Genomic DNA, 27,685 nt, shown 5'->3' with positions numbered 1-27,685 from the left:
TGATTATTTCTACCCATGAGCATGGAATGGTTTTCCATCTGTTAGTGTCCTCTGTTACCTTGAGCAGTGGTTCCTAGTTCTCCTTGAAGAGGTCCTTTACATCTATTGTTAGTTATATTTCTAGGTATTTTTCTCTTTGTAGCAATTGTAAATGGGAGTTTGCTCTTAATTTGGTTCTCTTTTAGTCTGTTATTGGTGAATAGGAATGCTTGTGATTTCTGCATATTGATTTTGTATTCTGAGGCTTAGCTGAAGTTGCTTATCAGTTTAAGCAGATTTAGAGCTGAGATGATGGGGTCTTATAAATATATAGTCATGTCATCTGCAAATAGAGATGATTTGACTTCCTCTTTTCCTAATTGAATACCCTTTATTTCTTTTTCTTGCCTGATGGCTCTGGCTAGAACTTCAGATACTAAATTGAATAGGAGTGGTGAGATAGGGCATCCTTGTCTAGTGCTCGATTTCAAAGAGAATGCTTCCAGTTTTTGCCCATTCAATATGATATTGGCTGTGTGTTTGTCATCAGTAGCTTTTATTATTTTAAGATATGTTCCACTGATGTCTAGCTTATTGAGAGTTTTTAGCATAAACGGCTGTTGAATTTTGTCGAAGGCATTCTCTACATCTTCTGTCAAGATAATCACGTTGTTTTTGTCTTTGGTTCTGTTTGTGTGATGGATTACATTTATAGATTTTTGTATGTTGAATCAGCCTTGTATCCCAGGGATGAAGCCTACTTGATCGTGATGGAGAAGGTTTTGGATGGATAAGGTTTTCCCTCAGTTTTGTCAGTATTTTATAGAACAGTTTTGCATCTATGTTCATCATGGATATTGGCCTGAAGTTTTCTTTTTTTGTTGAGTCTCTGCAAGGTTTGGTATCAGGATGATGTTGTTCTCATGAAATGATTCCCTCTTTTTGGGTGTTTATGATAGTTTCAGAGGAAGTGGTAACAGCTTCTCTTTGTACATGTGGCTAGAATTTGGCTATGAACCTATCTGGATCTATTTTTTTTTTCTGGTTGTTATGCTATTAATTGCTGCCTCAACTTCAGTCCTTGTTATTGGTCTGTTCAGGGTTTCAGCTTCTTCTGGGTTAGGTTTGGGAGGGTGCAAGTGTCCAGGAATTTATCCATTTCTTCCAGCTTCACTTGTTTATGTGCATAGAGTTAAACAACTCTTCAGAGTAATCTCTGAAGGCAGTTTTTATTTCTGTGGAATTGGTGGTGATATCCCCTTTATTATTTTTTATTGCATTTATTTGATTCTTCTACCTTTTCTTTTTTATTAATCTGGCTAGCATTCTATTTTGTTTATCTTTTCAAAAAAGCAGCTCCTGGATTTACTGATTTTTTGAAGGGGTTTGTGTGTGTGTGTGTGTGCGTGTCTATTTCCTTCAGTTCTGCTCTGGTCTTATTTATTTCTTATCTTCTCCTAGCTTTTGTGATTTTTTTTTTTGACCTTCATCCTCTAGCTCTTTCAATTTTGATGATAGCATATAGATTTTAGATCTTTTCCTGCTTCTCTTGTGGGCATTTATTGCTATACAGTTCCTTCTAGATACTGCTTTAAATGTGTCCCGGAGATTCTGGTATGTTGTGTCTTTGTTCTCATTGGTTTCAAAGAACATCTTTATTACTGCCTTCATTTCATTGTTTATCCAGTCAGCATTCAAGAGCCATTTGATTCATTTCCATGACGTTGTGTGATTCTGATTTACTTTCTTAATCCTGAGTTTTAATTTGATTGCACTGTGATCTGAAAGACTGTTATGAATTCTATTCTTTTGCATTTGCTGAGGATTGATTTACTTCCAATTATGTGGTCAATTTTTGAGTAGGTATGATGCAATGCTGAGAAAAGTATATATTCTCTGGATTTGGGATGGAGAGTTCTATAGGTATCTATTAGGTTTGCTTGGTCCATATGTGAGTTCAAGTCCTGAAATCTTTGTTAATTTTCTGTCTCATTGATCTGTCTAATATTGACAGTGGAGTATTAAAGTCTCCCACTATTATTGTGTGGGAGTCTAAATCTCTTTGTAGGTTGTTAAGAACTTGCTTTATGTATCTGGGTGCTCCTGTATTGGGTGCATATTTATTTAGGATAGTTAGCTCTTCATATTGCATTGATCCTTTTACCATTATGTAATGCCCTTCTTTGTCTCTTTTGATCTTTGTTGGTTTAAAGTCCATTGTATCAGAGACTAGGATGGAAACTCCTGTTTTTTTTTTTTTTTTTTTTTTTTGCTCTCATTTGCTTGGTAAATCTTCCTCCATCCCTTATTTTGAGCCTGTGTGTATCCTTGCACATGAGATGGGTTTCCTGAATACAGCACAGTGATGGGTTTTGACTTTTTAATCCATTTTGCCAGTCTATGTCTTCTGATTGGAACATTTAGCCCATTTACATTTAAGGTTAATATTGTTATGTGTGAATTTGATCCTGCCCATTTTGACACCAGCTGGTTGTTTTGACCCATAGTTGACATAGTTTCTTCATTGTGCCAGTGGTCTTTACCATTTGGTATGTTTTTGGAGTGGTTAGTACTGGTTGTTCATTTCTATGTTTAGTGTGTCTTTCAGGAGCTCTTGTAAGGCAAGCCTGTTGGTGACAAAATCTCTCAGCAATTGCTTGTTCATAAGGGATTTTATTTCTCCTTCACATCTAAAGCATAGTTTGACCGGATATAAAATTCTAGTTTGAAAGGTCTTAACTTTAAGGATGTTAAATATTGTTCCCCACTCTTTCCTGGCTTGTAGGGTTTCTGCCAAGAGATTGGCTGTGAGCCTGATGGCCTTCCCTTTGTGAGTAACCTGACCTTTCTCTCTGGCTGCCCTTAGCATTTTTTCATTCATTTCAACCCTGATGAATCTGATGATTATATGCCTTGGGATTCCTCTTCTTGAGGAATATCTTTGTGGTGTTCTTTGTATTTCCTTGACTTGAATGTTGGTCTGCCTTGCTAGGTTGGGGAATTTCTCCTGGTTAATATCCTGAAGAGTGTTTTCCAGCTTGGATTCATTCTCTCCTTCACATTTAGGTACACCTATCAACTGTAGATTAGGTCTCTTCATATAATCCCATATTTCTTGGAAGCTTTGTTCATTTCTTTTCACTCTTTTTTCTCCTCTAATCTTGCCTTCTTGTTTTTTTTCATTGAGTTGATCTTCAATTTCTGATATACTTTCTTCTGCTTGGTTGATTCAGCTATTGAAACTTGTGTATGCTTTGTGATCTGAATTTCGTAGTTTACCACATATAGGTTTTGTGCATACTATGTAAGATTTATAGCTAAATATTGAAATTTTTGGTGTATTGTAATTGTAGTTGTTAAATATTGAGTACATTTACTAAATGTTTATTGCCATGTTTTGACTTTTGTGTATTATCCTTGTTTCTTTAGACTTTGCTATAGTTATTTGTTGGTTTTAGGAATTTTTTTTTCTTATGTATGTACATTGTGATTTTCTTCATAGACAATATGTCATGTGCAAGTAATGACAATTTTATTTCTTTCTTTCCAATTCATGAAACTGATCTTTCTTTTTTCTGCCTTATTGATCTGAATTTCGGTAGTCTTGACTAGAAGAGGTAGGAGAGGAATTTATTTCCTTGATTCCAACCTTTTGCAGGAAACCTTCTAGTTTTTTAATGTTTCTGTTGTTGGTATAGGTTTTTGTGAACATTTTATCAAGTTGAGGAATTTCTACAAATTTTTTTTTTTTTTCAGAGACAGAGTCTTGCTCTGTCACCAGGCTCAAGTGCAGTGGCACAATCTCAGCTCACTGCAAACTCTGCTTCCCATTTCAAGTGATTGTTTTGTGTCTGTCTCTGAGTAGTTGGGACTACAGATACATGCCACTCTGCCCAGCTAATTTATTTTTGTATTTTTAGCAGAGACAGGGATTCACCATGTTGGCCAGGATGGTCTTGATGTCCTGATCTCGTGATCTGCCTGCCTCAGCCTGAGATTACAGGCTTGAGCCACTGCACCCAGACAATACTAGTTCTTGTTTTCTATTGTCTGAAGGATTTTACGGTGAATTGCTGTTGGATGTTAAAATGGTATGCATTAGTTGATGTTTATATGCTATTTTTTTTTTGGCCTGCCTCTGTGGTGGATTTCATTGATGCTTCAAATGTTGAAACATTCGTATATACCTGGATTAAATTACATTTGTTTGTGGCATATGCCTATTTATTATATTTTTATTATAAATAGATTGAAATAATCTTTTTATTATAAATAAATTTAAGTAATCTATTTAAGATAAAAAATGGCTTCAATTTTTATTCAGAATGGGTTTAGATTGTTGATGTTTTAGTAACATTTTGTTGAGTATTTCTGTGTCTATATTCCTAAAAGGTATTGGTCCATAATTTTTCTTTTTGTACTATATTTTTTTGGTTTGTTATTAAGGTGATGGTGGTATAATAAAATATTTTAGTAGCTATTCTCTCTGCTTCTGTTTTCTGAAAAAATGTGTGAAGAATTTATATATTTTTTTCTTAAATATTTGGTAGAATCCACTAGTGAAACTACTTGGGCCTGGTGCTTTCTTTTTTGGAAGTACAATTATTGATTCAACTTCTACAATAAGTAGATAAGTATTCAGGATATGTATTTTTCCTTGTGTGGGTTTTGATAATTTATGTATTTCAAGAAGTTTTTTTTCATTGTACTAAATTATAAACTTGATAAATTTAGTCTTGTTTAAACTATTTCTTTATTGTTCTTTTGACGTTTATAACATCATTACAAATAATGATTTTTCTTAAACTACATATCTAAGTAGTGCAGGAAACACAGGATAAATACTAAAAATGTACATTTAGTCATTTTGTATTCAAACATTAGAAAACTAAAGACAATTTGAAAACCTTGAAGGCATCCGGGGTGGCAGGTAAATGAAAAGGCAACCTCACCTATATAGGAATATGGATAATAAACACAGCAAATTTCCCAATGTATGTGAACAAGAAGAGAATGGAATGAATTATTGAAGCATTGAAGGAAAAATGAATAATTCTATATCTAATGAAATTGTCTTTTAAAAGTAAAGAAGTAATAAACATTTTTAAACAAAAAAACTGAAGGAAATTTTGCTAGCAGAGTTGTGTATAATAAATTTCATAATCTATAGAAACTTCTGAGATCAAGAATGGGACTGTGATGAACTGAAACACAGAGATACATAGGTATGCTTTTATGATGTCATAATTGAGTTTTTATTCATGCGGACATAGTGTGTATTTCTAGAAAGTTGTACCTAAATCTGTTCAGGTAATATTCCCCTATGTATGTTACTACTATGGCTCAATCTAGGCTGAGCTTCAAATATTTGCAGGATGGGGATCAAGATGACAAATATAGATACTCCTACTACTTGTGTAAATATTTCCTATTTATAAAATTAATAGAAAACTATTAAATATGTAATATACCCTTTAAAAAAGCCACAGGGAATGTAACTACACACTCAATGAAATGGCTAAAGTTAAAATGAATGATAATATCTTATCCTGCGAAAGATGTGGGAAACAGCTGGGACTCTTACACATTTCTAGTGGGAAAGTGACTTAGAGAAGGGTTTGCCATTTCTTATAAGGTTAAGAAATGTACTATCATTTAATCCAGAAAGTTTACCTTTTGCTTTTTACCAAACAGAACTGACTATTAATACACTCAACAATATAGATGTATCTTAAAATGCTGGCCAGGCACGGTGGCTCACACCTGTAATCTCAGCACTTTGAGAGGCCGAGGTGAGTGGATCACAAGGACAAGAGATCAAGACCATCCTGGCCAATGTGGTAAAACCCCATCTCTACTAAAAAAAAAAAAACACAAAAATTAGCTGGGCATGGTGGTGTGCATCTGTAGTCCCAGCTACTCGGGAGGCTGAGGCAGGAGAATTGCTTAAACCCGGGAGGCAGAGGTTGCAGTGAGCCAAGATTGTGCCTTTTCCCCAAGACTTGGTTTCACTGTATTGGTCAGGCTGGTCTTCACTTCCTAACCTCAGGGGATCCTCCTGCCTCAGCCTCCCAAAGTGCTAGGATGACTGGGTGAGCCACCATGCCTGGCCACTCAACTGCATTTTTCAACTAAAAAACAGCTGGGTAAAAAAAAAATACTGGTGCCGAACAGTTCTCTATTCAAAACATGTTTATGCATTAGAAATAAATTTAGACTGATGAATCCACAATCTTGAGATTTTGTGATTGTCTAATTCTATCAGATGTACATGTATGTGGTTTTTGAAGAATGCAAGGTAATGTGGGCTTAACATGCAATGCATGTACCAATCCAGGTTGACTTATTTTATTCACTTGGTCTCCCATATGGTAGTGCATGAAATACCACAGTATATGGTTAAAAAAAAATAAAAAAGAGGCCAGAGTGAAGAAATGGGATATAAGGCAAAAAAACAATATCTGAGGGTTAATGATAATGTTTTTATTATGCTGCAATGGAATAAGAACCCAAATTTGATCAATAACCAGTCTTAAAACTCATTTCTAAAAGAGTACTCAGCTGCACTTTAGAAGGTCATTTTTAATTGCTATTTTTACCTCTCTGGACTATAAAATAAAAATTAATAATAATTCAAATTAGCTTAGTGATGCAGGGAGGAAATATAAAATCACTGAAAATATAACAACATAATGATATATATTAAAGTTTACCCTCCCCAGTATCATGAATAAAGAGCCATTAAGCATAAATTGCAATGGTACCTAATGGGCAGTATTAACCCATAATATAAAGGATTATAAAAGCTGTTTTTAAAAGTGACCACTGATCTGTATCTGTAGAGATCTTAACCAATTTCTAGACATTGGGAGGCTACTATGCCATAGTAAACTACTTTTTTGTTTTTTTGAATAAATTCATGCTAAACATTCCTCAAAAAGTTCATAGTTATCTTGAAAGTCAAACTTTACTGCAGAATCTTCAGAAATATATTAAAACCACATTGATTTTGTTTAATGTAGCACAGGATTTAAACTAGCGGTGTTTATGTAAGGAAAATTAAGTACCTCCAGAAGTCCTTGTGAAGAGGTGAAGAGGAAATATCAAATGTTATAAAACAAACAAGTATTTTCATAAATTTATTTTAGACCTTCTAAAAATATAGGAAGAAGTTTGTGTGTGTGTATATATACATATACACACACACATACATATATACATATATGCAGATACACACACATTAAACTTTTGGATTTGCATATATTTCTGCATACATATGCAGAAATATAAACCTGCATGCATATATATATATACATAAATATTTGATATATTTATTAAATATAATCAGGTAGAAATTTTTAGGATTTTAAAAGGAAACTATAAATAGGGCAAATTTATTACTTAGAGCACTGTGTTATTTCATATCGGTTTATATTGGTTTACTCTTCTGTAATTTAACCTTAGCTTTTCTACATAAGAAAGCACTCATAATATGCCCTTGATCTTATGATATAACCAAATTATTTTATTAAAGCAAGGCTTACATAATAAAGTACGTTCGACAATATTCTATATAGGTCTGATGAGTTGTAAGAAAGAGTAGGTTCATTTAAAGATGCACCTACTGGTAATGTAGGTTTGTGTTAATGTTTACAACAGCATTTAAATTTTGGAACTAGTATATTTCTTTGGCATACTTAATACATGCTAGTTAAATAATGTTGACTTAGGTCTTGCATGTTTTGATTTTTTTTAGTGACTAGAATGTTTGAATACTTGAAAAAGGATTAGGAATAGTATATGGCAATTTCTTAATTTTTAATGGCATATTTGCATTATTTAGTTTACACATTCAACTTAATTATTTTGATTGTTAAGGTAAGTTTTTCTTTTTATAGTGTAATTTTAGTATCCCTGTTCTTTTTTATTAGTGTTAACTAACAGAAAATGTCCAGAGGCAATGAAAAACACAAACCCAGTATAAATTAATAATGGACAGCAAGATTTATAATGACTGTGAGGAAATACAGAGATCAGCAGGTGGTTTATACAGATGGTCAATAAAATGTTGGAATGCCCAAAACATAAACATAAGGGGTGCCAGTAGGAGGCAGGTAGTGATTAGATATGTGATCACTGAGGTTAGCTGTTAATTTTCGTAGAATGTTGAATTTTTTCTTCATGAAAATTTTCTTGATGAAATTTTCTTCATGAAAAAAATTATTAAAATGCTACAGTTCAAATTACAATGCCTCTTACAGCACATATACATCAGTTTATTTTGATAGCCTGAAATGGCTGCTAGAGCATCTGAAAAAATACCTCATTTAAAAATCAAGTAATCATTTAGGTCATAAGACATTATCCATTATTTGACAGTTAAATTGAATAATTTAAATAATTTTATATTTCTGAATTTACTGGTATATATGTGCCCTTCCTCTCAGGATTACATTTAGTCATTTGGAAATGCAAATCTTACAAGCATTTATTAGACTCTCATTTTTTTAGCATCATGGAGATCAGTGATATTTTAACCCTATTTCAAGGAGTATATTCTGATTAATATCTAAAATCGAGCAATCAAATTGTACTTTTAGGATTCCACTGTATGTGCCTCACCATCCTAAACTACCTTTTATAGTTTTTGTATCCCCCACCATCCCAATTACCACACACACCAAAGTACACACATAGATACAGTATCTTAGCAAACCATATTCTATGAAAACTGGCAATGTGATTATCAGGAAAGAGAGCAAAACATACTTGTCATTTAAACATACTTGTCCCTATTTTGGCCCTCAGAAATGCCATTCGGTAATTTTTTCTTCTTCTTTGTATTGTGCCAGTAATAATCGTAAAAAGGTCACCCCATGCCCAGCATATAATAGGTAAGTACTAAAATAAAATAATACCTATATAACAATTAATGCAATATCACAGTAAAATGTCTTAAGACGTGTAAATGCATGTTATCATCACTTTATCTACAGCAATTTTCAAAGTGTTGAATTTGAAACCCAGGAAATGTGGAAGATGCTTCATTGAAGTAGAAAAAATGAAATACTGTTTTATGTTTATATTCTTATATATTATTTATAATATGTAAATATCTTTTTATTTATTTTTATATTTTACCTTTCAATTTTCTACTTCTGATTGAAACTGATACCTATATTAATTCCCAACAAATATAATTTATTACAAATTCATACTCAAGCATTTTTAATTGATTAACAAACTTGGTGCTTGTTTCAAAAGGACTATTAATGTACTCCTGCATGAGATATCCTGATCATCAATCTTTGAATCCTCCAATTAGCTTCTTTGCAGTTCCCTTACCAGCTGCCCAACCTGTTAACTACTGCTCATGGGTGTTCAAGTCCCTACCTCAAGCCCTCTCTCCCTTCACACAGTGCTCAGTCTAATTTCCCCTCTGAATTTCTCCCTGATGGGAGGATTTCCTTTCACTCACTGACTTGCAGAACCATGCATGCGTAGGTAGGGTTATAGAGAAGCAACTGCTAGCAGTTGCTAACTTATCAATGAATTCTTATTCAATGTAAGTTTACAATTTTTCTTCCTTTGTTAATTGGTTATAAGGCACTACCTATGAAATTATAGTTATGGTTGAGACAGCCAACGTCAGCAACCCCACAGAGAAGAACTATAGAAATAAATGCCTTCACCTCATTCATTTTCTGTCCTCTAATACTCTGTCATTGCCTTACCAACCAGGAGCCAAAGGGAAAGGGAGCCTGGCTGGTATGGACATATAGGTCAGCAACCCAGGGTACAGAGCTAGAGATGGTGCAGTCAGGCCTGTGGAGCCAAATAAATAGCATTCAGCACAACTGCCCTCAGCAAAGTTTCGCAGTCCAGCCGTAGATTTAATTGTATAACTTAAAATACTTTAGAATATTTGAGATAATTCATTTTTCTGTTCACACTTAGTCCAGTATTATTTTATTGATAATTTGTAATTGTAAACTTTTGTGAAAGATATATTTTTTTTTATTTCTGACAAGGACTGATTAGCATGCTAATACTTGCCTCATGTTTTCTGTCACTAAATTGGTGTGTGGGGCTTTGTTAGATATTTTATGAAGGTTTAAAATAAATAAAATATTACATCCAGAAATTATTTTTAAAATATATGTCCATATCCTAATTAGATGTATAGTCAATGAATGCGGTACTCTTTTCTTTATGACAAAAATGAGTATACTTTTCAAATATGGTGAATCCAGATATGTGATGATATGCTGTATGCTGCTCAAAGCTTACTATTTTCTATCTGAAGAAGAACTCATAATGAATATTGGATTATGTAAAGAGCTTCTTTAAAATGGCCCTTGTTCTACTTGAGATGTTCCCTTCCAAAGGGCTTCTCAAAGCATCTGGCAGCCAAATTGGTGCTTTTGTTTCCAAAGAATTTATGGTCATTTCAAAATTTTTTTTTTACAGTGTGGGCAGAATGGGGAAGATAAGGATATTTCCTGTACAATGCTGAAACTAAGGCTATAACTGGAGCCATTGTAAGATAAGGACCTTTTAAATATTTTTATTGAGGAAGCTCATTCTTAATGCAGAAGGAAATAATTTCATAATTCAGCATTATTTTCTTACCTTAGTGAACACTTTATAGTTGGGTCAGTGGATTCCAGGAAACATTTATGAATGTAACATGTGCCAAACAACCTCTTATTGTATATGAGAAGAGTATGAGCTTAAAGGATTAGAAGAATATATTGTAAGGATGATTGCAAAAGGAGTGGTAAAAATTGTTATATTACTGTAGGAGTGTGTTTGTTCCCAAAAAGGAAATAAGGACCTTGCTATTTGTTTTTGCTCAGCTACTAAATGTTTTCCTTATCTTTGTAAATTGTAGTGAATTTCCTGTGAGGAACTTATATTCTAGAAGAAAACGTATTTCTTTATGGATATTCCTCTCCCCACTTCTGATCTTATGTCCACTAAGAACGTGTCTTTCCACAGAACTTTGAACCTTTCTTTTTCATATCCCAACATCTACTGATCACTTTGTACCTGCCACTATAAAAGTTACTTTATATTCATTTTCACTGAAGCCAGATTTTTCATTAATACATAGCTAAAATTACCTTAGTGGATGTATTAGTCAGGGTTCCCCAGAGGGACTGGATTAATAGGATAGATGTATATATGAAAGGGAGTTTATTAAGGAGTATTGACTCACAGGATCAAAAGGTGAATTCCCACAATAGGCCGTCTGCAAGCTGAGGATCAAGGAAGCCTGTTGGAGTCCCAAAACCTCAAAAGTAGGGAAGCCAACAATGCAGCCTTCAGTCTGTGGCAAAAAGCCCGAGATCCTCTTGCAAACCACTGGTGTAAGTCCAAGAGTAGAAAAGCTGAAGAGCTTGAAGTACCATGTTCTCCAGCAGGAGGTATACAGTATGGGAGAAAGATGAAGGCTGGAAGTATAGTCCTTCCACGGTCCTCTGCCTGCTTTACCTAACCATGCTGGCAGCTGATTAGATGGTGCCCACCCAGATTGAGGATGGGTCTGCCTCTCCCATTCCACTGATGCAAATGTTAATCTCCTTTGGCAACACCCTCAGAGACACACCTAGGAACAATAATTTGCATCCTTCATCCAAACAAATCAAGTTAATACTGTATATTAAGCATCATAGTAGGTAATGTACTAATATGGAAAATGTAGATAATGCAAAAGAAAGATGTGAAAGGCCCTTTAATTAAATGAACCACTGCTAATCTTCATTGGTGATATATGTATATGCTTCATTTAACTTTTTGTTTTTCAAAAATAGGCTTATTTTATGACATTGTTTTATAATACCCCTTTTTACTTAATATAACATGAACATCTTTCACATCATTAAACATTCTTCTATGCATCATTTTAATCACTGCATAGTCTTCTTGTGGATGCAACACAATTTTCATAGTACTGTACATAAGATATTTATGAGGGGGAGTGATATATACATTTATAATGGGATCCATGTACAAACACACATGCATACCTAAGCTGCTTTAATCATGTATGCAGGCCCTGGCGCAGTGGCTCATGCCTGTAATCCCAGCACTTTGGAGGCCGAGGCAGGTGGATCAGGAATTTAAGACCAGGATGGCCAACATGTCAAAACCCCACCTCTACTAAAAATACAAAAAAAAAAAAACTTAGCTGGGCATGGTGGTGCACACCTGTAAGGTACTTCAGAGGCTGAGGCAGGAGAATTGCTTGAACCCTAGAGGCAGAGGTTGCAATGACCCAAGATAATGCCATTGCACTCCAGCCTGGGCATTGGAGCAAGACTCTGTCTCAAAAAAACAAACAACAACAACAAATAATGTGTGCAGGTAAATCTTTGGGCAGATCTATGTATGTCTTAGAATATATTTTTAAAAGGAATTTCTGAGTCATAAGTTATAAGCTGTGATTTATTTGCTTGTATTGAATAATATAGGAAGGTATGATATGGGTATCTACTGTAGTTCCTACTGGCATTGGCATATAACTTTCCATCTAAACTATATGGTGAAATTATTTAAGTATCTTATTTAGGAAGTGATTTTGAACAAGAAAGGCAGAATAAGTGGTCCATGATTGTACAGGAAATAGTTGACAATATTTAATAAGCCTGTTTGTGTTGAGGTATTTTTGAGACTCCTTTGTAGTAGTTAACAAAATTCCATTTTTATTTAAAGTTGCCATTGGGGCATTGAAGTAAATTAATCATGTACTTTTTAAATTTAAATGGTGATTTGTTAACTCTCTGCTTAAAATCTGATTTGTGATCTAATTAAACCCATTAAGGCCATAGTCTCCACACATTTTCACTGTGAGTTGCTATGAATAAAGATTTTTGAGCTTGTATTAACACATATCAATTTATTTATAATGTATGTACATATGGTAATCGCCACTCAATTCATCTAAGTTTTTTTCAATAATATGACAAACCATATATATATGAGATGGGGAAAACCCATGTTAAAAACCTCTATTCTAATTACTTTTTCATCAGTATTTTGATAATAGAACTAGATTGTATAAAAATTTCCTTCTACTTTAAAAAATTATTCACGGATTGAATGGACAGTGCCAAGCACTGGGATGAGCCAAAATTGATGCCCAGTGCTTTGGTGAGGCTCACAGACTAAACAGGGAATGAACCCAGTACATTAATAAAATTAACACTGTCAGTTATAACACATAGACCTAAAATTCTAATGGTTTAGCAAAATAGAGTTGTTTTGTTTTGTTTTCTCATGTAAATTTTGCAATGGATATTTCTGATGAGCAAGTAGCTCTCTTCCAAGTGGTGATTCAGACATCTAGGTTACTGCTGGTCATGTCGACTGCTGTTTTCCACACATGGCTTCCAAAGTTGCTACAGAAGGAGAAAGTACATGGAGAACCACATATGGGAAGGTTTTACGAGCCAGGCTCAGAATTGGCACATATCTTTTCTATTCTCGGTTAAGGACCACACCTAACTGCAGGGCAGGCTGAAAAATGTTGGATAGCTATGTGTCCAGGAGGAGCAGAAACGACGTTTGTTCAGTAGTTAGACTCTCTGTGATAACATGCAAAAAATGGTATTGTAACGTTATGCAAGGTATAATGGAGTAGATGTAAAAGAGCTATAAAATTATAGAAGAGAGAGTTATCTGAAAGTTGAAATGGGTCTTCAGAGATGAACAGGGATTATTTGAGTGATCAGAGGTTGAAGGAACTTTCTAGCAAAAGAAATATACAGAAAGACAAAGAGATGAGGAAAAGAATAATTCTAGCATGGTTTATCTGAAATTCACCCATTGAATTTCCACTACTTTTTCAAAAGGTGTTTTCAGACAAATTTACAAAGATGTATACATAAAGAACAAAATTAATTGCATTGCTGTTTATAATAGAGATGATTGCAAGCAGCATAAATATTCAAAGAAAAAGCATTGGTTAAATAAATCATGGTATATCTAAACTTTGGAATATTTTGCAGCCATTAGAAAATAAGTATGGATTCGCATATTTATTTGGAAAGATGTCCACAAATGTATTTTAAATGATATAACATGTACAAGCCGGGCATGGTGGCTCACGCCTTTAATCCCAGCATCTGGAAGGCCATGGCGGGGCAGATCACCTGAGGTCAGGAGTTCGAGACCAGCCTGGCCAACATGGTGAAAACCAGTCTTTACTCAAAATACAAAATCTCACCCGGCATGGTGGTGAGAACCTGTAACTCTATCTACTCAAGATGCTGAGGCATGAGAATCACTTGAACTTAGGAGGTGGAGGTTGCAGTGAGTGGAGATTGTGCCACTGCACTCTAGCCTGGGTAACAGAGGGAGACTCCATCTCAAAAAAAAAAAAAATTGGCATGTACAATAATGATGAATGAAATTATAAAATTCAACATGAATGAATGGTCTTATTTTAAATGCATAATTATGTTTATATACAGATTACTGCTGACTGTCCATTCAAGCAGTAGTTTAATTGATTTTTCACTATTTTTCTATAGTGGCTTCCTCCCTTGCTTTCTGCCTGCCTTCCTGCCTTTCTTCATCCTTGTAAATGAGCATGCATTATTTTTATCATAAAAATAATATATTTTGAGTTAAAAAAGATAATATTGGTGATCAGTGTTCTCTTGGTTTTGTGATAATCTCTTGCTTACTTAGCTAGCTGATGTAAAATGTGACCTTATTGATTGTCTAATAGATGACACCCTTCTGGGAAACAGTAGTTAATATATGCTAGACTTGATGCAGTCAGGGTTTGTTGTTTACTACTTTCTACATAAGAAATGAAAAACAAATCTTATTGTCAAATGTGTCAGATTTATAAAAGTTGCATACATTTTCTTTGCAAAGGGATACTAAATGAATTGCTACTTGTCATACATTAAATAGAATAAATTTAGTTAATTTATAGATTAAGTATAATATTGATATGTAGAGTCTATATTTGTTTCTAAGAGAAATGAGCCAAAGCAAGTGTATACTGAATCCCCTTATTTTATTAAGAATTAATCCTGAGCCCCGTGTAGTGGTGGGTTTCTATAACATCAGCTACTCAGGAGACTAAGGAGGGAGGATCCATTAAGCCCAGAAGTTAGAGGTGGCAGTGAGCTGTGACCGAACCACCAGACTTTAGGCAGCATAGGGAGATACCCATCTCTTTTAAAACAATGAAAAAGGCAATTACTCATATAATAATCCTTGATAAACTAGAACCTTTGGACTGGCAAAAGAGCATGATCTGGAGAATGGTGAGTGAAGGGTAAAGTGATTTTGGTGGTGGAGGGGTGGTGCAAAAACTACTATGGTTTTTTTATATTCTAAGTCTACTATAAGCAGATTATTGATTAACAAGATAAAAAGCACTGTTTTAGGGAAATTGATTTATTGGTAGCAGAGTATGAATATTCAAATATGAGAGGGACTAAAAGTCAGTGTTTCTAATTTATACAATTGTAAAATTTGAAGTAATAAAAGTGGGAGATCTACGCCAATGAAAAGAAAATAAAGGAAAATATACAGAAATCAGAAATTAACAACTTAGTAGATCTGAGAATGGAAATACAATTTGAAAGAATTTTTTGACAAGCAAGGCATGTGTGATATCATTTAGATTTTGATTTAATGTTATGCTTGTACCATTATTCATCACTTTTTTTTTTCTCATTTTGAGATGGAGTCTGTATCCCAGGCTGGGGTGCAATGTCATGATCTAGGCTCATTTCAACCTCCACCTTCAGGTTCAAGCAATTCTCCTGCCTCAGCCTCCTGAGTAGCTGGGATTACAGGCACGTGCCACTATGCCTGGAGAGAGGGTTTCACCATGTTGGTCAGGCTGGTCTTGAACTCCTGTCCTCATGATCTGCCCACCTTGGCTTCCCAAAGTGCTGGGATTATGGGTGTTAACCACTGCTCCCAGCTTATCAACTATTACTATGTTCTCTAACAGAATAAAATAATTACTTTAAAATTAATCAACTTGAAATGCTTTTGTTGCTTTTTTTTAACTTCAAGCTTTTTCATAGATATAGACTAGTTCATTATTCTTTTTTCAAATAGACACTGCTCATTGTTAAAGGGGTAATTCTGCAAATAAAATAATGTTCATAATGTTAAATACATAAGCAAATAATGCAATTGCTACATAGTGTTCTTTTTGGTGGATTTATCAGTTGGTTTGTTTATAGTATGATGATCATCTTCTTTATCATTGGGAATTCTGAGATTAAAATAAATATTATTTAAATCTTTATTTTTTTATCCCTTCCATGGTCCCCACTCCCTGCAGTCCCTCCACTAGCACCCCCCTCCACAGCTGACAGCAGTGTGTGATGCTTCCCTCCCTCTGTCCACATATTCTCATTGTCAACATCTACCTATGAGTGAGAACATGTGGTGTTTGGTCCTCTGTTTTGTGTCAATTTGCTGAGAATGATGGTTTCCAGATTCATCCATGTCCCTATGAAGGACATGAACTCATCATTGTTTATGGCTGCACAGTATTCCATGGTGTATATGTGACACATTTTCTTTCTTTTTTTTCATTGTGAAAAAGTCTTTTTTTGACCAAAAAAAAGAAAGAAAAAAAAGGAATGAAGGAGAAGAAGAAAGAGGAAGAGGAAGAGGGAGAGAGAACGGGAGTGTTACTTTATTCTAAAAATGGGTATTGAAAACCTCTTTTATGCCAATAATTGTGCTTAATAATGGCCAAACAATATTTCATTTAAATCTGTGAGAAGGTGTGATGTGGTACTGATAAGAGTGTATATTCTGTGTATTTAAAGTGGAGAGTTCTATAAATGTTTATTAAACTTACTTGTTCTGGATCTGAGTTCAAGTCCTGGATATCCTTATTAATTTTCTGTCTCGTTGATCTATCTAATATTGATGTTGAAGTCTCCCACTATTATTGTGTGGGAGTCTAAGTCTCTTTATAGAGACTATGTAGCTGGGTATTCCTGTATTGGGTGCGTATGTATTTAGGATCCTTAGCTCTTCTTTTTGCATTGATCCTTTTACCTTTATATCTTTGTTGCTTTAAAATCTATTTTATCAGAGGTGAGAATTGCAACTCATGATTTTTATTTATTTATTTATTTTTGCGCTCCGTTTGGTTGGTAAATCTTTCTCCATTCCTTTGTTTTGAGTCTTTGTGTATCCTTGCATGTGAGATGGGTCTGGATGCAGCATACTGATGGGTTTTGGCTGTATCTTTTGATTGAGGGATTTAGTCGATTGAAATTTAGGATTACTGCCATTTGTTGTTAGCTGACTGTTTTGCCCATTAGTTGATGTAAATTCTTCATTGTGTTGATGCTCTTTACTTTTTGTTATATTTTTGGAAATGCTAATACTGATTGTTCCTTCCTATGTGTAATGCTTCTTTCAGAAGCTCTTGCAAAGCAGGCCTGGTGGTAATGAAATCTCTGAGTACTTGCTTGTTCATAGAAGATTTTATTTTTCCTTCACTTTTGAAGCTTAGTTTGGCTGGATATGAAATTCTGGGTTGAAAGTTCTTTTCTTTAAGTATGTTGAATACTGGCCCCTACTCTCTTCTGGCTTGTAGGATTTCTGCTGAGAGATCTGCTGTAAGTCTGATAGGCTTCCCTTTGTGAATAACCTGACCTTTCTCTCTGGCTGTGCTTAGTATTTTCTCCTTCATTTCAACCCTGGTGAATCTAACAATTATGTGCCTTGGGGTTGCTCTTCTTGAGGAATATCTTTGTGGTGTTCTCTGTATTACCTGGGGTTGAGTATTGACCTGCTTTGCTAGTTTAGGAAAATTTTCCTGAATAATTTCCTGAAGGGTATTTTCCATCTTGGATTTATTCTCTCCATTGCATTCAGGTACACCTATCAAACGTAAATTAGGTCTTTTCACATAGTCCCATATTTCTTGGAGACTTTGCTCATTCCTTTTTATCCCTTTTTCTCTATTCTTGTCTTCTCGTTTTATTTCATTAAGTTGGTCTTCAACCTCTGATATCCTTTCTTCTTCTTGATCAATTCAGCTATTAAAACTTGTGCATACTTCATGAAGTTCCCATGTTGTGTTTTTCAACTCCGTTAATTCACTTATATTCCTCTCTATATTGTCTATTCTTGTTAGCATTTCATCAAACCTTTTTTCAAAGTTCTTAGTTTCTTTGCATTGGGTTAGAACAAGTTCTTTTAACTCCCAGAAGTTTCTTATCATCCACCTTCTGAAGCCTACTTCTGTTAATGGAACACAGTCTTTCTCTATCCAGCCTTGTTCAGTTTCTGATGAGAAAGTGTAATCCTCTGTAGAGAGAGAGGCATTCTGATTTTGGGTATTCTTGGCCTTTTTAAGCTGGTTTCTCCCCTTCATTATAAATTTATCCATCTTTTGTCTTTGTAATTATCGCCTTATTAATTAGGTTCCTGAGTGGACGTCCAATTTATTGATTCCCAGCACCGGAATCTAAGCAACCCACTACACTGGCGAAAACAGCGGCATTAAGATTGATGGTGCTTTTCAGCCCAGGAATCTCCGGTCTGGCTTCCTTCTTGAGTCCATCCTTCAATCAGCTGAATAGGCTACTCTGCCTTCCCAGAGCTCCAAATGGCGGTCAGAGGGGAACCAGTCCCATTTATTCTGCACCAAGAACTGCCGTGCCAAGGCGCCGGCAAAACCGCCGTGCCGGCCACAAGAGTCGTGCTGGCGACCCATGGGGCTCCTCCGCTGGGAATCTCCTGGTCCATGAGCAACAAAAGTTTGTCTGAAAGTCTGGCATCCTCTCATTCTCTGCGCTTTCACTGGGACCTACAATCCCGAGCTGTTAGTGATCAGCCATCTTTAAAGTAGGTTCTATGGTAAAGAAAATGAAAGATAAAAAATGATTCTCACTTTATTATATTTCTACAAGCTTTATAATGTCATTTTGAGTCAAATTAATTGTCTTTTAAAAATATTTCACCATATAATTAGGAAGAAAGGCTTATAGCATAGTATATTAATCTATTTTTGCTGTCTACACCAGCTTTGGTATTGGAACATTTCCATTCATATTCAAATTAACAATAAAGAAATCACAATGTATATTTACTTGCCTTCGGGATTCCATTTGTCTATTAGAGGACATAAGTAGCACACATATTTAAATGGCAACTGTTTTGTTTTGTTTTATTTTGTTTTCCTTTTGCTATAGGAAAGTATGGTATTCTGTGCATACACAAGATATAGGTGTTTGGTTTTTTGTTTTGTTTTTTAGTGCTATGTAGAGGAAATAAATCAACAGCTGAGTAAAATGTATAGAAATGGGTATTAAAGGTACTTCAGATCAGAGATAAGTCATAAAACCCAATTGCTTATTCTTTCCCATTTGTTATTTATGCTATTTGAAGGATTAGAAAAGTGTTTTCTTCTGGGAAGATGCCTTCCTCCAGGTAAAAGCCAGAAAAAGTAAAAGGCTGTTTCCCCACCATAATTACTTAGCATTCTTTTTGCTTGAGCAAAGTGGAGAACACACACACACATTTTTAAAATGTCAAGTATATATTCATTAGAAGCTGTTGTAGAAAATGTATTTAAGTCTGAGGAGAAAACACAACCTGATAGGCTTTAAGTTGTTACCTGTTCTCCACTAAGAAACTGAGAATGATTAGAAGAATGACTAATATTCTTATTCAAAATTAACAACATGTTAATGCAAGTAGTTCTAGGTATATGGACACTGTTTATGACCATTTTAATTTTACTGATTATGATACTATATAACATGACACAATTACTCCTACCACTGATAAAACAATAACTTACATAAAGTGAAAATAAGATTGCCATGATGCCTTTGAATGTATTGCAAATATCAAATACTTCTGTGTGCTCTAAATTGACCTTCATACCTTAAGATGTTAGAGTTGAGCTTGTGTCTTTTCCACAGGATGAAATTTTAATCCTATCTGCTTCCTAGTCTTGGAAGGATTATATTGATTATGGTGATTTTTCTCTGCAGCATGTTTTTTTATTAGTTTACAGATGGTGAAGGGATCAGAACATGCACACTTAAATATGCCACTTTGGCATTTGGGTTATTTTGAGCTGCAGGCTCTTTTTTAAGAAAGAGCACATTCAAGAAACTGTTTCTGATCTCCCCCTTCCTACCTAAAAGAAAATCATGAAGTTTCCCATGATAAAAATACCCCCTACCCCTTCCCATTATATTAGAAAGCAAAAATTGTTCTTATCACCAGAAGTTAGGAGTCAACACTGAAATGGACCTATGCAAACAAGCTTACTAAAATAACCCTCATCTCCTAATAGTTTTCTCCAAATATTACCTACTTACTGTCTCACAATTTACTGCCCCCTGCTCCCTACCTAAATCCCCTTTGTATTATCACTGACAATTTATTATTCTTTATTTAAAATGGCATATAAGCTTTTGGCCTAAAAGGTTCTTTGACCTTGATTTTCCTTCTCAAGATATAAAACAAATTTCTATGTTCTTCTCCTATTAATGTGTATTATGCCAGTTTAATTTCCTCTGAAGACATAAAACACATTTGTATGCTTTTCTGCTGTTAATGTTTATTATACCAGTTTAATTCTTAGGTCACCACAGAATGTAAGAGGATAAAGAAGGTTTTCTTCTCTTACAATACCTTTACAAAGGTATTCCTTTACAATACCTTAAACAACTGTAAACAGATAATTGCTTTCTTAATTTCTAAAAATTATTTTTAAAAATGTACCCCAAATTATTTTCATCATTTAAAGGAGTCACAAATTTTCAAAATGTTAAGAATCACAAGATTTTTTATAATGGGGAAAATTATCTTTTTTTTAAGGGAATTAAAGTTATGGACTCCTAAAGGAGCCACATACAAATTTATTTAATGCTCTCTATAGACTCAAAATATTTTTTTAATCTAAGAAGTGGAAGACACCTTAACGTGATTGTCTCATCAAGAGCACAAATTCATCCAAAGCCAAATCCAATAACTCCATCTGAGTTTAGGGATATTGCATGTACTAAAGCCCAAGGACAATTATTTCTATTAGAATTTTATTTCTTAAATTTAGAAAAATATACCTTCTCATAAAATTCCTGTTTTTGCTTCTTAGAGTGAATGATAATCTTTGTAAACTTTATTTTGATGACAACTTTTTAAATAGTTTACTACTGAATGCATACCTTTTCTTCTATATTCAGTGTTTCCAGTTCTAACTATTTTTCTTTACGTAAGAGGATTTCAAGGCCAATCACCTTCCTGTTACCCATATCTAAAGGTACTTAGAGGTGCCCATTCTCTTCTATAGTTTGACTCATGCCATTACAAAGTCATCATTGGGATGGTCAACCATGTGTTGTTACTAATAATGCCAGTTTTGATGTTTAGTAACTGTGATGGTAAACTCAGAGGAAAATTTGCTGAATGTGTTCTATCCTGGTTTTTACCATATTCATATATTATTTTAGAATCTATATTTTAATGAAATGTTCTAACTTATAAAATATATTTTTGTATGCGTTATAACCCTTTTTTTATAGTAATTCAAGGTAGGCTGTGCCTAAATATATATGTGCCTTTTAATTTATGTGGAAATTAAACTCAGTAAGATTAATGTGTTAGGAAATATAGCAAAACATTGGAAGAGTCAAGACCAGAACTACATTCCTTTCACTTTAACCTAATTTAATATCACTGTGAAGAGTAAGTTCAGGATACATTTGAACCAACTGGAACTTTGTCTTATTACTATACACACACACCTTGAAACATATACTTCAGAGCTAGAAGGGACTTTAACGTAGTGATAACTTGGGAGAAGTGGCAAGAAAATTAGCCTGTCTATCAAATCCTGCCTTCTCTTAAAGTATATTCAAACTCAGAAAATTATTGTGAAGTTTCAGTTATAGAGCACATAGTATCTAAATTCAACTTGGTGTTTGAAGTTATATGTCACCACTGTGAAGCTTCTTTTGACAAAGTTCAAAATGCTTTGACAAAGGAATTAAATTTTTATGGGATTAAGCCTTATTAATTTTGCTTGCCTTTATAAAGATGTAATGGCAGTGAATATGTGAAATATCAAAACATTTAATTGGCTGTGAAAATAATCTTGCTTTTTAAAAAGTTCTTTTATTTTGCACTATTTTGTCTCCCTAGTGTTCAACTTCATTTTTCTCAAATAAGTGCATTAAAAATAGGACACAAGTTTTAAGACCTGGTATTTTGTACTGTTTAAAATTATTGTCTTAATGATTAGTTGTCATATAATACACCTATATTGGAAGACAACATACAGAATTGATTTTTTCCTTAGCATAGTGTGTGGTTTATAAGTAGTAAAATCTTGATCATTATATTATAAAGCTTGTATATAAATAATATGCTTCAGAATCGAATCAGACACACAAATTTATTCAGTTCATTATCTATGTGTTTGTATGTATATGTGTATCTGTGTATGTCTTACAGCTGTTATTTCAAGAAACCAAGAAGGGCCAGGAGAAATGGGAAAAGCTGTATTGATTCCTAAAGATGACCAGGAGAAAATGAAAGAGCTGTTTAAAATCAATCAGTTTAACCTTATGGCCAGTGATTTGATTGCCCTTAACAGAAGTCTGCCAGACGTAAGATTAGAAGGGTAAGTTTACATTTGTTATATAATCTTTGATATTCATAATCACCATATTTCAGAATCTCAGAACTTCAGCTAACTCTGATTATATCAATTCTAGAAATGTGTACTTTTTAGTACCTATAACATAGCAGGAATTTATTATGTATGCATATGCTGAAAAGATGAACAATTTTCTTCTCTGGCAAAGCAAAATATGTTACTTGCAAAGACGCTGCAAGATACTCAGGCCAAACAAATTTTTCCTTGTGAGACGTTTTTTATTATTTTTTTGTTTTGCTTTCTTTATCTTACAAATACAGAGCAAACATACTCTTTAATAGATTGCAGTTATATATTGCTTAACAGTGTGGATATGTTCTGGGAAACGTGTCATTAGGCAATTTTGTCATTGTGTAAGCATCATAGGTGTACTTAAACCTCCATGGTATATAGACTACTATATTTCTAGGTTATATAGTGTAGCCTGTTGTTTCTAGGCTTTAAATCTATACAGCATATTACTGTACTGAATGAACACTGTAGATAAGTGTAACATTATGTTAAGTATTTTTGTATCTAAACATAGAAGAGGAAGAGTAAAAACATGGTGTGACAGTAAAAGTTGGTACACTTGTATAGTTCATGGAGCATGAATGGAGCTTGCAGGACTGAAAATTGCTCGGGGTGAGTCAGTGAGCAAGTAGTCAATGTGAAGTCTTAGTGCATTACTGTACACTACTGTAGACTATATAAACACTGTACACTTAGGTTATACTAAATTTATTTTTTAAATTTCTTTCTTTAGTAATAAATTAACCTTACATTACTGTGATGTTTTTATTTCATAGAGTCTTGAATTTTTTCACTTTTAAACTGTTTAATATTAATATTTAGCTTAAAACATAAGTATACTATACAGCTGTATAAAATGTTTTCTATATATCCTTATTCCATTAGCTTTTTTCTATTTATAATTTAATTTTTTTCTATTAAAATCAAAGACACAAACACATACCTTAGCCTATGTCTCTTCAGGGTCAAGATCATCAAAACATCACTAGGCAGTAGGAATCTTTCAGATTCATTATAATCTTATGAGACTATCTTTATATATGTGATCTGTCATTGTGCAGTACATGACTGTATTTACTTGGCTGCGTATATACTTTGCTTATAAAAAGTATATATCCATTGCTATTCTAGCATTAAAAAAAAGCCAATTGTCTATATGACTCTTTGACCCTATAAAAGTGATTTATTGGCTGGGCGTGGTGGCTCCAGCCTGTAATCCCAGCACTTTGGGAGGCCGAGGCGGGTGGATCACGAGGTCAAGAGATCAAGACCATCCTGGTCAACATGGTGAAACCCCGTCTCTACTGAAAATACAAAAAATTAACTGGGCATGGTGGCGCATGCCTGTAATCCCAGCTACTCAGGAGGCTGAGGCAGGAGAATTGCTTGAACCTGGGAGGTGGAAGCTGCAGTGAGCTGAGATTGTGCCATTGCATTCCAGCCTAGGCAACAGAGCAAAACTCCATCCTAAAAGGAAAAAAAAAAAAAAGGAAGGAAAGAAAAAAAGAAAACCTTGTTGAGATTCCAGGACAGGTAATTGTCAGAGGTTTATTTGGTAGTTTAGTAACTGCTTTGTCACAACCATTGTATACTTTTGAAATGTCTCTCTCAACAAAATTACAAATAATTACATGTTGTGGACATGTTTGGTCCCTGGAATATAATTCAAAATTGGATATTAAATTTGTGCATTGTAAATTGTTATGTAAAAATAATTTTACATGTAGTCCTGTCCATATGTGTGTGTATGTGTGTGTATATATATATATATGTTTGTATGTAAATACATTTAAAAGCATATAAAATAAGCATATACAAAAAGTATATACAATATGCATAATCTTCAAAGCATTTCTGAGCATTTTAGATGCTAAGTTTATAAGTTTTAATGTTACATTTATTCCTTTGTTTTATATGCTGCAGTATGCTATAGTGCAGTGGTCCCCAGCCTTGTGGCACTGGGGACCAGTTTCATGGAAGAAAATTTTTCTACAGATTTGGAGGTGGTGGGTTGGAGTGTGGGGTGATTTCAAGATGAAACTATTCTAACTAAGATCATCAGACATTCAATTCTCATAAGGAGCACACGAACTAGATCCCTTGCATGTGCAGTTCACAATAGAGTTTGTGCTCCTATGAAAATCTAATGCAGTAGCTGATCTTCTGGAGACGAGCCCAGGTGATAATGCTTGCTCATAGGCAGCTCACCTCCTTCTGTGTGGATGGGTTCCTATAACAGGCCAGGACCAGTACTGGTCCTCAGTCCCAGGGACTTCTGCTGTAATGTGATAAAATTAGTGGGTATGATACTTGTATGTTTCAGAAAACTAGGTAAACAGTATTTCAGATTTTTAAAAATTATGACTTTCAACTGTCAGAATACAAATAAATCAGAACCATCGATTAAAAAATAATAGAGTCTTCATTAAGCTAATGATTAAAATATTCATAGCCAGTTACATTTTTTTCTTTTAAGAATCTCTGCCGGGCACTGTGGCTCATGCCTGTAATCTCAGCACTTTGAGAGGCTAAGGTGGGTGGATCACTTGAGGTCATGCGTTAAAGAACAGCCTGACCAATATGGTGAAACCCTGTCTCTACTATAAATACAAAAATTAGGTGTGTTATCCCACACCTGTAATCCCAGCTACTCAGGAGGTTGAAGCAGGAGAATTGCTTGAAGACAGGAGGCGGAGGTTGCAGTGAGCCAAAATCATGCCACTGCACTCCAGCCTGTCTCAAAAAAAAAAAAAAAAAAAAAAAAAAAAAAAAAAAATCCTTAGCATGCTAAGTTTATGAGTAAGTCAAACTGTGGGGCAATCCAGCATTTTAAATGAATAATTTTTCAAGTTGCTTAGCATAAGGAGTATTTAAATGCTGTATTTACTGTGGTTATTATTGCTTGAATTCCCAGGTTTTACAAATAGTTTCTAAAATAATATTAATGAAATAATTTTCATTTTATCTTCATATAAAACTACAGTGTATTATAAGTAAGAAAAGAGAAATGCCATCCAAAATTCCTATTAAAGTCACAGTGTATGAGGTTTACCAGGGACATTTGCAAATCATCTAGAATGACTCAGTTGTGGGACTGCCTGGGAACAACTAATGTTAAAAAACTTACCATGAATCATATATCCAAACCGTTGTTTAAAAGATGTGGAAATGTTAATCATTTGATCTAGAAAATATTTTTATAATTTGGTTATGTGTCAGTTACAGTTCAATTTTTGGATTATTATATATTAAGCTAGCCCCAGTGATGACTGATATAAATTATATAAAGATGTCAAAAGAATATGATTTTTAAATTATTAATTTTAAGAAGAAGCTTAATTTATTTTAGTGGAAAACTTAAGTAGGTACTTAGAAAGTGTCTGAGTCATCCAAACTGTGAATTCATTCAAATATCTAATCATATTTTACTGCATTATATCTTTGGCTAAATTCAAAAAACTGTCCAAAACGTTTCATGTTGTGTTTGGTGTTAAAATCAATTTACAAATACTGGAAGATATATTCAGAGAAGTAAATCTAGGCATATAGCCTGTGTTTATACAGAGAACAGATTAGGTAAAAAGTAGTTTATCTTGGAGGCAGTTCTGATTAAACATCAGGACGTATTACAATTCTCTTCTTTAATATCTGTCCCTAGGAATGTTTAAATATTTATACAGGTTTACTTAAAGTATTTAATTTCTTAATAAATGTAACACATTTGTATGTAATTCTAATTTTTTTATATAAGATGCTAGTTACAAAAAGTTATGTTGCTTTTATATTTTAAGTACAATTAAGGGCAGATACCTTTATAAAATGTTTTACCTTCTTGAAGGCCCTTTATTTCTTGAATTCTTATTTAGTCTGTCTGAAATATATATATATATATATATATATATATATATATATATATATATATATATATATGGAGAGAGAGAGAGAGAGAGAAAGAGAAAGACTAAAACATTTACATATAAATTTTATTTCTATAAATAAAAGTTTAGACAGCTGTAACCAGCCCTCTCTCTCCTTTGCCCATTACCCCACAAATAAAAATTTTAAAAGTGAATGTCTTAATAGTCTGTCTGATTCAGAATGTTGAGAAAAATGGCTATCAACTAATGGTTCAGCATTAGGGATTGGTCAGCTTGTTTCCCATCTAAGATTTTGTAAATTTATATATTTCGGATTTCCGAAGAGCAGGGTTTGCATACTTGCGTTGTTAGAAAGTAAATAAACAAGTGTTATTTTGTTTGTTTTTTAACCTAAGATCCCTATGAGAATATTTGAAGAGGGATAAGGGCAGTGCAGCAGGGTCAGGGGACAGTTGGGGTTGGCAGACAAAGAGAAGGAAAAAAGGAGAGAGAGAGAGAGAGAGAGAGAGAGAGAGAGAGAGAGAGAATATTACCAGATTAAAAGTGCCTATTAACATATATATACATTATTTTGAGCATCTAATATGTTAATAAATACTAAGTACTGTTCTATGTACTGAGGATAAAGCAGTGAACAAAACTAAACTACATTCCTGTTCATGGAGCTTAGAAGAAGTCAAAGAGCTAAGAATGCCAAAAGGTAGAGAATAGAGTAGTGAGGCAAAGCCTTTTTGAGAAATTTATGTTTAAGTAAGTCGAATGACATTTAAATATTATAATTTTCTTTTCTTTTTTTTAATGAATACACAGATTGTTAAGTATTTACTGGGTTCCTGGTACAGATAATACTGCAAATATAACTGACCTGTGGATATATAAAACTTGTAAAGATACAAAAGCAAATATGTAAACATTAAGCAAATGCATAGATATATATCTATATTTGTATTAAAGTTTGAAAGTAGTATTTGAATTGTGTTTCCTTGCAAGCCAGCAAAAATCACATTTTTTTTTGGTAAGGCGTGTTGGTAGCCGATGACATCTCCCATGCCTATAGGCTTTCCTGGAAATTGACAAAACAATATGACTGTGATCATATCAGTGAGATGGAAACATAACTCCATTCCAT

General features: G+C 34.0%; 1 protein-coding gene across 32 annotated transcripts in view; it reads left to right on the top strand.

Annotated features, from left to right (window-relative positions):
* The window catches only part of GALNT13 (polypeptide N-acetylgalactosaminyltransferase 13), a 690,911-nt gene that overhangs the window by 271,742 nt on the left and 391,484 nt on the right, over positions 1 to 27,685 (top strand). For all 32 annotated transcript variants that reach the window (XM_035304875.3, XM_078327740.1, XM_054257627.2 and 29 more), the window contains one exon: positions 22,462 to 22,630. In XM_035304875.3, the coding sequence (XP_035160766.1) occupies positions 22,462 to 22,630 (169 nt within the window). The remainder of the gene's footprint in view (positions 1 to 22,461; positions 22,631 to 27,685) is intronic.

Source organism: Callithrix jacchus, chromosome 6 (genome assembly GCF_049354715.1).
Source record: "Callithrix jacchus isolate 240 chromosome 6, calJac240_pri, whole genome shotgun sequence".
NCBI classification, from domain to species: domain Eukaryota; kingdom Metazoa; phylum Chordata; class Mammalia; order Primates; family Cebidae; genus Callithrix; species Callithrix jacchus.
This window is presented reverse-complemented; position numbering and strand designations above follow the sequence as displayed.